Source organism: Halichondria panicea, chromosome 3 (genome assembly GCF_963675165.1).
Source record: "Halichondria panicea chromosome 3, odHalPani1.1, whole genome shotgun sequence".
Taxonomy (NCBI): Eukaryota; Metazoa; Porifera; class Demospongiae; order Suberitida; family Halichondriidae; genus Halichondria; species Halichondria panicea.
The window spans coordinates 7,164,007-7,178,001 of record NC_087379.1 but is presented as its reverse complement, the minus strand read 5'-3'; the positions used below and the strand labels follow the sequence as shown (position 1 = coordinate 7,178,001).

At 44.7% G+C, this 13,995-nt stretch overlaps 2 protein-coding genes across 2 annotated transcripts in view; one reads left to right on the top strand and one right to left on the bottom strand.

The window, feature by feature from the left end:
- The window catches only part of LOC135334010 (intermembrane lipid transfer protein VPS13D-like), a 56,004-nt gene extending 42,045 nt beyond the window's left edge, over positions 1-13,959 (top strand). The window contains exons 23-54 of the mRNA XM_064529045.1: positions 101-258; positions 837-1,068; positions 1,314-1,550; positions 1,641-1,840; positions 1,990-2,229; positions 2,478-2,616; positions 2,707-2,924; positions 3,208-3,407; positions 3,464-3,552; positions 3,707-3,832; positions 4,022-4,200; positions 4,314-4,475; positions 4,923-5,624; positions 5,948-6,127; positions 6,388-6,554; positions 6,868-7,002; positions 7,068-7,212; positions 7,306-7,406; positions 7,554-8,055; positions 8,231-8,510; positions 8,761-8,918; positions 9,178-9,318; positions 9,396-9,485; positions 9,545-9,604; positions 10,069-10,215; positions 10,466-10,867; positions 11,024-11,194; positions 11,441-11,644; positions 11,891-12,144; positions 13,003-13,181; positions 13,566-13,663; positions 13,738-13,959. Of these exons, the coding sequence (XP_064385115.1) occupies positions 101-258; positions 837-1,068; positions 1,314-1,550; positions 1,641-1,840; positions 1,990-2,229; positions 2,478-2,616; positions 2,707-2,924; positions 3,208-3,407; positions 3,464-3,552; positions 3,707-3,832; positions 4,022-4,200; positions 4,314-4,475; positions 4,923-5,624; positions 5,948-6,127; positions 6,388-6,554; positions 6,868-7,002; positions 7,068-7,212; positions 7,306-7,406; positions 7,554-8,055; positions 8,231-8,510; positions 8,761-8,918; positions 9,178-9,318; positions 9,396-9,485; positions 9,545-9,604; positions 10,069-10,215; positions 10,466-10,867; positions 11,024-11,194; positions 11,441-11,644; positions 11,891-12,144; positions 13,003-13,181; positions 13,566-13,663; positions 13,738-13,830 (6,389 nt within the window). The 3' untranslated portion in view covers positions 13,831-13,959. The remainder of the gene's footprint in view (positions 1-100; positions 259-836; positions 1,069-1,313; positions 1,551-1,640; positions 1,841-1,989; positions 2,230-2,477; positions 2,617-2,706; positions 2,925-3,207; positions 3,408-3,463; positions 3,553-3,706; positions 3,833-4,021; positions 4,201-4,313; positions 4,476-4,922; positions 5,625-5,947; positions 6,128-6,387; positions 6,555-6,867; positions 7,003-7,067; positions 7,213-7,305; positions 7,407-7,553; positions 8,056-8,230; positions 8,511-8,760; positions 8,919-9,177; positions 9,319-9,395; positions 9,486-9,544; positions 9,605-10,068; positions 10,216-10,465; positions 10,868-11,023; positions 11,195-11,440; positions 11,645-11,890; positions 12,145-13,002; positions 13,182-13,565; positions 13,664-13,737) is intronic.
- The window catches only part of LOC135334016 (threonylcarbamoyladenosine tRNA methylthiotransferase-like), an 86,916-nt gene that overhangs the window by 65,327 nt on the left and 7,594 nt on the right, over positions 1-13,995 (bottom strand). The window lies entirely within an intron of this gene.

Genomic DNA, 13,995 nt, shown 5'->3' with positions numbered 1-13,995 from the left:
CTCCTTGTAATGGAAACCTTATACGTACGTAGCTGCAATAATATCAAAATTATTTAGCGTGTGCTTCTACTACTTGTTGTTTATTGCCTCCCCCATGCAGTGCCAGAATTCCAAGTGGAGGGCAGGCTGGAGGCCATCCACGTGCTCCTGGACAAGGGCCAGCTGGAGACAATCAAAGGTCTGGTGGAGATGAACCTCGGGGAGGGCATTGAAGAGTTTGAGAAGCCGTCCAGCGTCATCCACGACCCCATTGCTGAGGTGAGGGCTAGGGGGCATATATCAATCTGCTGTATTGTACGTGTTACACGATGTTCATAGCAAATGAATGAAGGGTTGCTATAGCTACGTAGGTCTGAAAACTATGGATACAACGTGTGTGCAGAATTAAGCGTTGATAATAATTTGTACAATGATAAGCTTACTTTTTCATAGTACGGTATATTTATAATTATGGTATCTTTGAATCGCCATAATTTGGGTTTCGATGGTCCAATTTCAACTGTTTGATGATTTTCTGGTAGCTCAAAGTGAGCTCTTTTAGATGGCATATTAAAATCAAAAGTCATTTTTGAGGCCGTTTTTGACAAAAAAGCGTGGGCTATATATAGGTGGGGGAAAAGTGCAAAATTGGGTCCGATAAAAATAATTGAGCTGGACATATCATCTGAAAGAGCTCTTTCTAAGCTTTCAGAAAATCAAAAGATTGGACAAACGGTACGTAAGTTATTGTCGTTCAAAGTTGTTATCCAATCTTGCATGGTATATATAATTTTTTCGAAATGGTACTATAGTTATGCACAATTTTTTATTGCTACGTGTGTTTGTTCCCCCTCCAGCCGATAACTACAGACGTATGGACCGGATTCCTGTTCAGGATGCAGTTTGTGGGCGTGACCCTCGAGCTCCTCCAGTCCCGATCTAGCCCCGCCCACCCCACCTCCCTCACACGATCACTGGCACGGTTCGATATCCAAGAGAGTGAGTTCTCATTCGAGGCACGCTCCAACCAGTGTCAGACTGTCGACCTCACCTCCCACTCTGTGATTGGCTACGATACTCGCTATGAAGGTTTGTACTAGAGGCTCTACTATAGCCTGGTAGCCATAATATAGCTACTACATCTCCCTCTCATTTGTGAGGTGCTAACATGATGCTTATACAGAAAGCGATTTGTCTGTGTTTGTGATACATGTATTCGTGGGCTGTATTCTAGTGCCTTAACAGTTATGGGGCTATTTTCAATCCTCTTCACACAAATTTGCATCTGCACATAATCAACCACAGCTGCTTCACCTATTGCCCCACCCCCTCAGATTATGCTCATGATGCTAAACCAAGTGTGTTTGATGAAGTACTGAGACCAAGACACACCTCCTCACGTCTCCACGGTGACGACAACAAGAAAGCTATCCAGGTGGAGATCCACGTCACGCTAAGTCCGAAGCAGATCAAAGCCTCCATCTTGTTGAACAAACTCAGGCTTATCGGAATATTCGATCTCATTCTAGAGCTAAAGAGATTCGTGTTTGATAAGCTACCAGAAGAAGATGGTACGATAATTCATGTCAACTCAGCATTTATTCACCCTTCTTTAAATTTGCATTTGTCGGTTTATTTATATATTTCCCCACCCCCCACAGACTCATTTGACGAGATGGATGCCCCCCACATAGCTTCGTCTCTCCTTCAACAACAGCTGGCCTCGTACCGAGTTCCCCCAGGACACAGGGAGGAGAAGAAGCCACCTCGAGACGTTCTCGTTAAACTGAGCATGACAGAGACTGACTTTGTGGTTGTCGAGGACACCAGACAACTGAGCTCCAACGCTGTCGTGCTCAAGGTATCGTCTGTGTGTGTGTGTGTGTGCCATTTATGGCTGAGGCCAACTATTTGGAACCTTAATTCTACTGTGGTTATAGTACATGTACCCACTGTCCCCTGTGTAAACAGCATTTATTATTCTCCCCACCCACCCATCCATACACTCAGTCGACCTTGATTCTCAAGTTCCGGTCAGACCGTTCCTCAGAGAAGACCATCAACTGTTCTATAGACGGCCTTGAACTGTTCTCCTGTGCCCTGTGTAATGAGGATGAGACCGCCCTCTCCATCCTGGACCCCGTCTCAATCTCCGTGGACGTCAAACCACCCCCCACATCAGGGGGCGGGACCTCCAGACCACCCTCCACGTCAGGGAGTGGGGACAATGGGTCAGCTCAAGTGTTGGAGGTCAGTGTTGTTTTTATGTCATCAAGATTTTGTTTCAAGCTACATGTAGATTACATTTTTCTTGTTAGTCATAATTTTATGCTCTACCGATCTACGTAATTGTTAGTAAGGAAATCCTCTAATTATGCACCACTTGAACATTTCGCCCATAATTATAGCTTTGTTCACATAATTATGTAATAGTCTCACAAAACATTCTGTGTGCCTTATGTGCATGTACTAAAGCTAATTGCTTCTTGTCCCCTCAGGTTGAGATTCAGCAGTTGAACTTCCGTCTCTCTTACAACGACATCAAGTTATTCCTGGGCATAGCTCAGTCTCTACCCCCCATGGGTGCCACCGAGGTCAGGGAAGGTCCCCTCAGCCCAACAAACCAGGATGTTGATGGTGAGCCCTCCCCTAGTTAATACCCTCGGAGCTTTGAATATTATAACAATTAACTGTTTAATTAGCTTGTTTTGTTATTTATTGTCACAGATAATCTAGTCAAGAGATTGCTACCACTCGGTTTTACCAAGTCCTCTATTCGTAAGGAGCTCTATTTCCATGACAACGACCCTGATGCTGCCGCTCTCAAACTGCTGAGTCGGCAGGAAAGCGTGACCTCCAGCGACTCCACCGACACATTAGATGGAGGAAACAACGAAGAAGAGAATGATAACGAAGGCAAACCCTTCACAATCAAAAGCATTCAGGCCAGTAAATTATAATTATTTGGACCCATGCAGTACTGTCTGTGCCCAGAAAGTTTGAACTGGTAGCTATATTCAATCCTCTCTTTAAAGGGAATTAATTAACTATAAATAATTAACTCACAGATTTGCCTCTTTCACAGCCTGTAAACTAGAGCCTGTAAACTGGGCCTAATTAAGCAGTAGTACGTACGTATTTTTGTCTAGAAGTGGTTAGTACCATCGACCAGTGTGTGCACTCATGAGGACCATAACTGATCATTGCCCCCTTCCTCCTCCTCCGCAGGTTCGTGTGGGTTCTGTGAGTGTGTGTCTGATTGACGACAGTGTGAACAGGGACGTGCCGCTGTTTGACTTCTCGTTAGCGGACCTCCAGGTAGAGCACCACCTCCAATCGACCAATCAGGGAGTGGCGAGGGGGCTCTTTGCCGGGGACTACTACAACAGAGGAATATCGTCGTGGGAACCAGTCATAGAGCAGTGGAGGTACGTACAAATGCACACGATAGCGTTATATTTTGACATTGTGTTGTTGTTTGTAGCCTCCAAGTGGACTGGCAGATGATGGCCAAGTACAGCACTGACTTGGACAGTAACGCCCGACCAGACAGAATGTGCATCTCTGTATCATGTGAGTAGAATATACAATGATCATCTTTTCCTTTTTAATTAAAATTAGCTAGTAATGGAGCTGTTTTGAAGCTCTTAGTTTGTTGCCTAGGTTAACTTGACGTCATTAATTTCGTATCATTTTATTTACTGTGTGTGTCTCTCTCTCTGTGCAGCTAAAGAGAAGCTTTGTCTGAACGTGACCAGCTCCCTCATCCAGATCACCAGAGCCACTCAAGCCAGCTGGAGCCAGGACCTGCAGAGGCAGAGCAGACAAGGGTCTCCACAATCACAGAGTAATGGTATGGGTAACTAATAGCATCGAACAGAGAAACTTAATCGGTTAGTCATAATTATTTCCGAAACATTTGTAATGGGCGCTGGCTGTTTGTATATAGCAAATGCTTTAATGCTTTTATTTTGTCCGTGTTTGAAGTGCATGCAATATACCAGCACAAACCTCATCTCACCCCCCCCCCCCTCTCGTGTAGTTGCTAAGCAGCCAGAGGAGCCGAGACCTGTGTCCAACGTGGAGAAGGGTCTGGCACTGCTCCACTCGGTACGCTTTGTGAGCCAGACACGGCAGAGAACACTCTTTGTCCCCTTCCTGTTACGTAACAGCACGGGACTGTCCCTCAGATTCTCCACTTTGACCTCTGTACCCTCCAAGGTAACTGACCTTTACACCCTCCGAGTACACGTCCTTTTTAATACTGGGTACTACACGTATGTATATAATTATAGAGTCAGTGTATTAGTTGATTAGTGTTATTATTTCTACAGGTGTATGTGAGCCCCTCTGCCCTCTACGAGAAAACGAGGGTAGGTGGGCGTGGCCCTGTAGGGGGTGGTGTGTCGATGGAACAGAGCTCCGAGTGGATGGATGTGCCCATCGGAGGAGAGAGGCCATTTGACTTCAGGACCAAGGGCAAAATAAGACACAGGGTTAGTGGCTACTGAAAGATAATAATTATGGTATATGTATAATTGTATATTAGAAATTTCTGCGGCCCAAAATTAATATTCTGCGAATCGCCGTAAAAAGACCTTCTGCGGATAATATTTCTGCGAATTGAATTTTCAACTGTTAAATTAGGCGTGGTTAATAAGCATTTGCGGATAATATTTCTGCGTTTACTCATTCATTAATTCGAAGAATTTGCAGAATTTTTGGGCCGTAGAAATTTCTAGCTATACGGTAGCAGGAAATTTTCTTGTTTTTTCGTCTTATTGAACATCATTAAAAAATGAAAAGGGCGAAATTATTAACGTTCTACTCACCATTCTCAGCTGTACCAATGTTTATGGAGTAAGTACAAAAAATATTAGGTAGTTTGTACGAAAATTTCACCAACGAAAATTGCTCATGGTACATATCTCTCCCCCCTGTAGGACACACGAGTGCTTGTAGTGCACCAGCTGATGGTCAAGGTGGCCGGTTGGTTGCCCATAACGATCCCCATATCTGTCGACAAAATCGGTGTCTTCTTTCGTGAGATTTGGCCGACTAACGACTCTGATCTTGACTCCGCCCCCGAGCTACCCCCTAATCGTGACCCCGTCCGATTGGTGTTTGCTATCTCCCTTAGCGATACACAGAAAGTGGTCAATGTGCGATCAGCTTTGGTCATTGTCAACAAAATGGAACTACCACTCGACGTGAGACTGGATTCGAACAAGGACGACCAATCAAAAGACTCGAATCAGACCACCCTCCTCCCCACGCTACCGGTCAAAGGATACACGGCTGTTCCACTTCACCTCACATCGCAAAGCATTCGAGTGAGGCCACACGGTTGGGCCGTGGAGCACTGTAGTCGACAATTAGCCTGGAGGCATGCCCTGGGCAAGCAACCCACTAGCCACACGAGAGAGTGTGTGGGCCCAGGGGCTCCCTTCAAATTCTGTGTGAGCGTACAACGAGAGAATTATCCGCTAGACGTGTCCCCCCAGCAACCGTACCCGGCACACACTATCACTCTGTATCCACCGCTAACCCTTGCCAACCTGTTGCCGTGTGACCTCCAGTTTAGTCTGGTCGGTGATGGAGTGAAGACAGTTGTCAGGAGGGGCAAGGAGATTGCAATCTACTCAGTGAGTTTCCAGTAACTGTAGTCACCTTACGGTATCCTAGCTAATAATTTATTATACGTAGTCTACATAATAAATTTTTCATTTGTGTATGTAACACTTCTGCATGTGTACAATATAGTCTCATATACCGTATTTTGAAAATTTTGTATTAATAATTAAGGCTCCTATAATTATATCTATGTATGTATAATGTAGCAGTAGCAGTATTGCTGTTAGAGATGATGTCCCACTTCATCTTATGATTTTGTACATGTACATAATTATATCGAAAAGAATAATTTAAGAAATATATAATCCATAATTTGTTATTCGATTGTTCTCAGGTTGACTCTATGAAGGCCATTGAGTTTAGAGTGGCATTGGACGGCTTTGTCACCTGTCAGTCGTGTATTGTTTCCACGGATACGGTGGGTCGGCTCCAGATGATGACCCTAGAAGATAGTAACCAGCGACCACTCAAACTCTCCGTGAGCTGTGAACCCGTGGGCGGAACTGCCATCAAGGTCAGCAACTATATAATAGTAACCCACACAGTGTGCATGTGTGTATGGTGTTAGATGCAGGTACACTGCATGGTGGTTGGTACTAACCACCTCTAGACAAATAATAAACCACCTCTTAGGCCTTCGGTTTAGCTATAAAAAGAGGCATAATTACTGTGTGTTAATTGTAATGCATGTACCACCTTGAAAGTTCTGCATGGGCCGGCACATCAATTCACTGTTACGGTATATGGGAGATATGATCTGTTCCCTCCACGCAGGTATCCATCACTTGCACGTATTGGCTTATCAACCGTACGGGTCTACCGCTGGTGTTTAATCAGGATGGTGTAGGGGGCGTGGCAGCGGGACAGGGGGAGGAGAACGAGAGAGCCTCCACAACCACACCCCTTCTCTTCTCGTACTCGGACGGAGACTATATTGAAGCGTGAGTATATAGAGTTGTACGTACATACTTATACACGATTGCCATTATTGTTCTATATCCACTGTTTGTAATTGTAGGGGAGTCCCCCCTCTCCCCCTTTCTCCCCCAAACCTCAATAGGATTACCTTAGCTTGTGCAACCCCTTCTATATGTACATGTACATGTATGTGTGCATATAGCCTTGATCCCAGGCCGCACAGCCACTGAAGATGGAGGCCTTGTGAAGGAGGCTAGTGGAGGCTAGTGTGCATACACTGTAAATTGTCGTTGATATAAACTTATTTCAATTCACAAAATACTGTATCCATGGCAGGTGTATGATGAGATTGGGGAGTCAGTATCGCTATCTGGGTGGTGGTCAGCCCGTGTGGTGTGCTCCATTTAGAATGATCAGCGGCAGCGGAATGATTCGTGTTTTTGTACGGGCCAAAGATGGCCGCCCTGACAGGTAAGAGATAATAATGTGTGTGTGTGTGTGTATGATGTCTAACGCCCACATTTGACCTCTGGCAGGGAGTACCAGATTGGAGTGGATATTCAACGTGGGCGGAGCCAGTACCATGGGACGAGGGTGGTTACTATGGTAGCACGTTATCAACTCGAGAACAAGACCCAGTACAAGATTTCCTATCTACAGCGGCACCAGCTAGAGGATCATGTGAGTGTGTGTACATGCAGTGAAACGTTGTGTCAACAAATAGTGGCTGATGGCCATAGCTACTGTTCTATCATCACCCCCCCCCCTCTTCAGGAGAGACTGGTAGAGCAGAGGAGAGTGCCTATGATCATGCCTACTGCCATCGTGGCCTTCCACTGGCCAAGGATTGACCTGGACCAACTACTGTGCATCAGGTACAACAACTGTTAGTACTGTAACTTAATTATAGTCAGATTGAGTTAGCCAAAGCATACTGTCTCCCTGTGTGTTGCTTACCCTGCTGTGATACGTACCCCCCACTGTGTGTGTGTATCTGACCCCTACTATGATACCCCCCACAGAGTTGAGGACGTGTCAGACTCTCAGTGGTCAGGGGGATTCTCGCTAGACAAGGATCGTTCATTTCACATCCTCATGAGGGGGAGATTCGGACACTCTGTGTTCGTACGTTGTGAGATCACTCTGATTGGAGCGGCCTATCGGATTGTCCTCTCTGATGCCGCCAACTACCCGCCACCCTTTAGACTCGAGAACCTGTCACAAATGCCTGTCGTTTATCATCAGAATCGGACCAAAGAACTATGCACTTTGAACCCTGGACAATCAGTGCCGTACTCCTGGGACGAGCCCATGTTGGGGGAGGTGCTCTGTTTGCAGGTGAAGGGAGTTGACGAGATCAAAGAGTTTGATTTTAACACTTTTGGCACTCGTGGTAAACTATACTACGAGAGTTATTTCTACGTGTGTGCCGTTGGCGGTGGTGATAACGAGAGAAGGGGGGCGGGGCACTCTCAGCTAGTACTGGACGTACCTCAGGGAACAGCTGTCATATTCCAAAAAAAGGTGAGATAGTCTGCTAGTTTGAAATTAACTACTTAAGATTGGCAAAGCGTTGATTTGTATTAGCTTTTTTAGCAATGTTTTCCCCACAATCCCTTTCCCCTTTCTTCTGACTTGTTTTGGACGTCTAGTATAATTAACTTTATATACCATCAGTTACCTATCCCCCCCCCCTCAGGACACTGATCGTCGGACCCAGCTATGGAGAATGTCCGCCTCTCGGCAGCTAGTACATATTGCCTCGTCCCATCGCTCCGACTCTAACATGGTCCTGGATATTGCTGGTGGACGATTACCGGAGAGGGTGGGGTTGAGTGTGCCCCTGGTAATCAAACGAGCTAGTTCCACTCGAGCTCAGTGTCAGTCCTGGAGGTTCACTGAGGAAGGGCGGTTGCTATTGGATACCACCCCCCACCTCTGTGTTCAGAGCAAGCCCGGCTACGAAAGCTTAAGAGAAGGTATAAGCTTCGTTCTAGAGTTATGGCCGGCTAGTTCTTTTTGCAGAGTCTCTTTAGAATCATGCTACCTAACATTAATTTGTCCATACAAGTCATAATTATGATTTATTTGCTACCGTCTAATTTATATATATGTACGTACATGTATACTAGTGTACAAGGTTAGTACACGTACGAGCTTTAACAATCTTAATTGCTAGCTTTGTTGGTTATTGCGTGAACACATTTTAATATTCCGGGTCTTGTTCAGGTGTTGATGCTGTCCTTGGTTTTGTGACTGGTGGGTGTGTCCCCGCTGAGCAGATGCTGCGTCGCTTGAAGCACTCCCCCGGCAGTGGTGTGCTGTCAGTGAGCGTCCAATCAGATGGCCCCACCAGAACACTCAGAGTCACAGACGTCAACACTAAGGTATGTACGCCTCGTTTCTTTGCCTCGTGTCGTACTAGCCGCAAGAGCATATACAGTAGAAAACACACACAAACGTGTGTTTTCTTAATGTCATGTGCATGCGTACTCAACCCCATGTCTATGAGAAGACACTAGTATTTAACATGGTATAAGCCACATAACACTACAGACTTAATACTTTTTGAGCATAACAAAACATGCCTCGAGGTATTTAGCACGGGCTTTCCAATCCGCTAATTATTCTCATTCATTCACTCAGTACACGGACACTAGTCCCCATAACGACTGGATAGTTGTGGAACACGGTCTAGTAGCTCCCGCCAAGTCCTCTGATGTCGACAGTTGCCATGACAATAGCTGGGATAGCGAGGAAGGAGACGGATCATCACTAGAAATGGAGGTAGGTCATGTGATTATTACACGATAATAATACACGATAATTATATCACCACTATAATTATATTAATATACATGTAGCTATCGCTGGTGCTGGAGGAAGGAGTGGGCGTGTCCCTCATCAACTCTGTACCTGAGGAACTCATCTTTGCCACCTTGTCAGGGATTAGAGTGAGTAGTGGAGAGGATAATTAATGGATGCTACTAACTTATCCCCCTCTCTACTACAGGTTGACTTCATCTCCTCCTCCATTCATCAATGTCTCAACGCTACTGTGCAGCACATACAGGTACGTACATGCATGTAGGTATGATAGCTACATGCATGTACGTATGATAGCTACATGCATGTAGGTATGATAGCTACATGCATGTAGGTATCATACCTACATGCATGTAGGTATGATAGCTACATGCATGTAGGTATGATAGCTACATGCATGTAGGTATGATAGCTACATGCATGTAGGTATGATAGCTACATGCATGTAGGTATGATAGCTACATGCATGTAGGTATGATAGCTACAGCTATTTCTCACAATATAAGAATACCGTACGATTTAAAGCAACACAAAAAAAAATATCTACACACAGAACAAATGGCTATATAATGATCGATGAAATATATCTAAAATGTCGTATTTTTAGTAAATACGGTGAAAGTAGGTACAACTTTTCCTCACATTTGAATGTAGTTTATAATTCCATCACATGACATTGTTACCACTCCCCCCCTCCCCCTCGCTTGTCAGGTGGACAACAACCTGGCTGGGTCTAACACGCCGGTGCTGGCCTACCCCACACCTCCACCCTCGGGGGACATAGAGTCCAGTTACCCCATCCTCAAAGTAGTGGCTGAGAAGGTCCCTCACAAGTCACCCTTTGCACAGGTCTTCAAGGTGAGCGTCTACACACTCATTACTTATCGCCTTATTAGGACCTGGTTTAGTGGAGATCCCATTTATATTCTTCTGAAAGTTGAAAAAGGCACTCAAATAGAAATAAATTGACCCAATTTTGCTGAAATTGGAGCTATTTTAAAGGCGCTGTGATATACACTAGACGCTGGGTCCGTTAATATAGCTTTATACAATCATGTATGTACGTACATCTCTCGATCAGCATTCATTTTCATATATTTTCGTATAGCTGCTTGAAGTTAAAGTTCGTGATGTGACGCTCCTCTTGGAAGAACGACTGTTGTTCAAGTTGCTCCAGTGGGCTGGGCTAGGACAAGCCAAGGAGGAGGAGGCTGCGAAAGAGGAGGAGATGATGACCATGCTTACGCTGCACAGGACTAGCCCTCCGTTGAGTTCAAAGTTCGGCTCTATGCAGATCTACTTTGAGCACATACGGATCTCGGACATAGAGCTACGTGTGAGCATGCTCACTACCTCACAGCTGCCACTCGACTTGCTCAAGATAAAACGTCGTCTCGGTTTTCCCCTCGTCAAGTTTGAGTCTCCCATCTATTTGGATGGCTTCCACCAGGCACACACACTAGGGGGCGTGGGTCTGTACGTGGACTCCCTCACCAAGCACTACAAAGGAGTAAGTCCTCCCGTCTCGCAAATGTATAATTATTTCAATTTTAGCGACACTCTAAATATAAGACGTTTGGATATTTGCTCCATAATATAGTTTTTGCAAACCATATAATTATTTTTAGTGTCCCCTTAAAATGAAGTACGTGTTTCCCCTCTCCAGGTTGTGAAGAGCCAGTCCATCAAGATCCTGGGCTCTGTGGATTTCCTAGGCAACCCTGTGGGGCTGCTCACGGACGTAGCCTCAGGGGTCACTGGTCTCATAGCAGCACAGCCGGATGTGTTTGGATTGGTGAGAGATGTCACCCACGGCATGTCCGATACCACCTCAAAGGTAGATACATGCAACTGATAATTATACCTAAAATGAGTGATCGTTTTCAGGCCCAAATTGTCCTTTTTATGGAAAAAAGCGTAGGACTGGCTAGAAGTAGGTCGATCCTTTTTTCCGAGCTTTCTTAATATCCATAACTTGAGTTAGGAACGTCCGATTTCAAAACTAAAGTATGCATTTAATAGCTGTTTGGTAGTGCTACAATATGGTTACCATGTCGACTACTCTGTGTCGTTACCTCTACAGTTGACGGGCACAGTGTCTCACATGTTTGGACAAGCGACTCTGGACTCGAGTTACCAGGAAGAGAGGGAGCAGATACGGGAGAGTGCTCAGAGCAGTAGTGACCATTTCAAGGCCGGCCTCATGGGGCTGTCAAGTGGTGTGTTTGGGGGCGTGACCTCCATCCTCACTCAGCCGTACAGGGGAGCACAAGAGTACGGCATCGGGGTGAGTGGGACAGAACGGAGGATTTTAGGTTGATAATTTATGTATGAAGTTCAGCCAACCTATTCACACATGTGTAAACGTACGGTGTACGTACGCAATTAGTGGTCATGGTTGGCTGCACTTCAACTGGAGCATTCAAACTTTTTTCCACATTTTTTACAAATTAAAAAGTTTTTTTACGCATACAACAAATAATTTATAGTGATTTGTACATTTCATACTTCAACCCCCCCCTCCCCCTCTCAGGGTTTCCTGGCTGGTATTGGGAAGGGTATGATTGGCACTGTGGCCAAACCAGTCGCTGGACTGTTTGACTTTGCCTCAGGCACTACGGCTGCTCTCAGAGAGACGACTAGTCGAGTGTCCCGTTACACTCCGACCCCTGTCCGTCACACCCGCTGCTGTGTGGGGGCGAGTGGAGCACTCACTCCCTACTCTATATCTCAGGCGAGGGGACAGGAATATCTCATGAGGCTCACAGACGGGGAGGTCAGCGAAAAGTGAGTGGAACACCATTATACTGTGGCTGTGATACTTATAGTAATAGCCACGTGCCGTGCAGGAAGTAGTGCAGGAAGTAGCGATCAATAGATCTTGATATTGATATTTAATAAGTGTTTACCATACCATAATTATAAACAAGAAGAGTTCTATTTATGAGATGATACTAAAGTTTATGGCTGTTCAACGTGTAATCAATGGCTCTGGGACTCTTTCAGTCGCCATAACTTAAATTTTGTGATTCAAATTTCAACAATTTTATGATTTTCTGAAAGCTTAGAAAGAGACCTTTCAAATGGTATTCATATTTGAAAGATAAAAATATTTGCTAATTTGGCCATACCATGGATTATAGCCCATGGTCCAAGGCCGAAAAATGACAAATTAGGGCCCCGATGAAATTTTGGATTAAAACACATCATTTGAAAGGTCTCTTTCTAAGCTTTCAGAAAATCATAAAATGTTTAACATTGGATCAACGATACCAAAGTTATTGCTGTTGAAAGATGTTCAACTTACCCCCCCCCCCCCCCTTCATTTATGGTTCAGGAAATATTTCAGCTGTCGTAATTTAAATTCCGTAGATCCAATTTCAACGATTTTCTGATTTTCTGAAAGCTTAGAAAGAGACGAATCAAATGGTACCATCAATATTGAGATCACGTAAACAGATTATACCTATTTCGGCCAAATACCATAATTATTCCCCCAACCAATTTTGGATTGAAACACATCATTTAAACGTCTCTCTTTCCTACTGTATTGTAGTAGAAATTCAGTTGAGAAATAATGACGTCTCATGAATGTTTATGTATAGCCTGTGCGCTATTGTTAGTGTTTGGCACCCCCCCTCATAGATTGGTGTCATATGAGCTACTCTACGAGTGTCCGTCCAATCGGAAGGACCGTATGAAAGTGATCATCTCGTCCCAGTTCCTCTACTTCTTCCGAGACAGTCCCCCCGACCCCAAGACCCTCGACTCTCGTGTGCCCCTCGACGAGCTCGCTGAGTGCAGACCAGCCAAGGGGAAATCAAGTGAGTGCCTAATACAGAGGAATTCAGGTTGGTTGCTATAGCTACGTAAAAGCTGGAGCAGCCAACCATGACCATTGCATTAGTGATAAGTAAACGTACACAGTGTGTGAATGAGGTATGTTGTCCATACCTAATCAACCATATCTCGAAATCCTCTGTACTGAGTTACGCAAGTGTTTTATGAGATTAAATACATTGATTTTGTTCGTTGTCATAATTAATTCGATCCTCTTAATGTACGAGTCTCTGTAAGGTATATAACTGCCATAATTATAGTTATACCGTGGGCTGTGGTCAGACTACATGTTAACCACGTTGTGTTGAAGTTAGCTCGCTCCGAGCACGATTAACCTCCTCACCCACTACCCCATTCCCGCCCTGCAGGCATCCCCACTGTGTATATAGTGCTGTCCCTCATTGACAAGGACGCCTCGTATAGGGCTCCCAAATACAAGTGCTCGGACGAGAACAAAGCTCACAAGGTACGTATGACATCACGTTGTCATGGCAGTGAGGTGTAATCGATTTTTACCCTCTCTTTAATTCTTGACTGCAGGTAGCTCAACTGATCAACTATGCCAAGAACTTTCACGAGGAAGAGAAGCATGTTGTTAGAACGTTAAGGCTTCAGTGTGAGACAATCTGGTAAATAATTAATTTTTCAGTTCTCATTTTTCTGTATACTAATTATGAATTGTTACCGAGGGCATAATATATACGCCCTTGTTGTTACTGTGGTATTTATTACATGCCACAATAATTTATTTATTAGAGTCAATGCAATTAATTTTGTGCACAACCCAACACAAGAAAT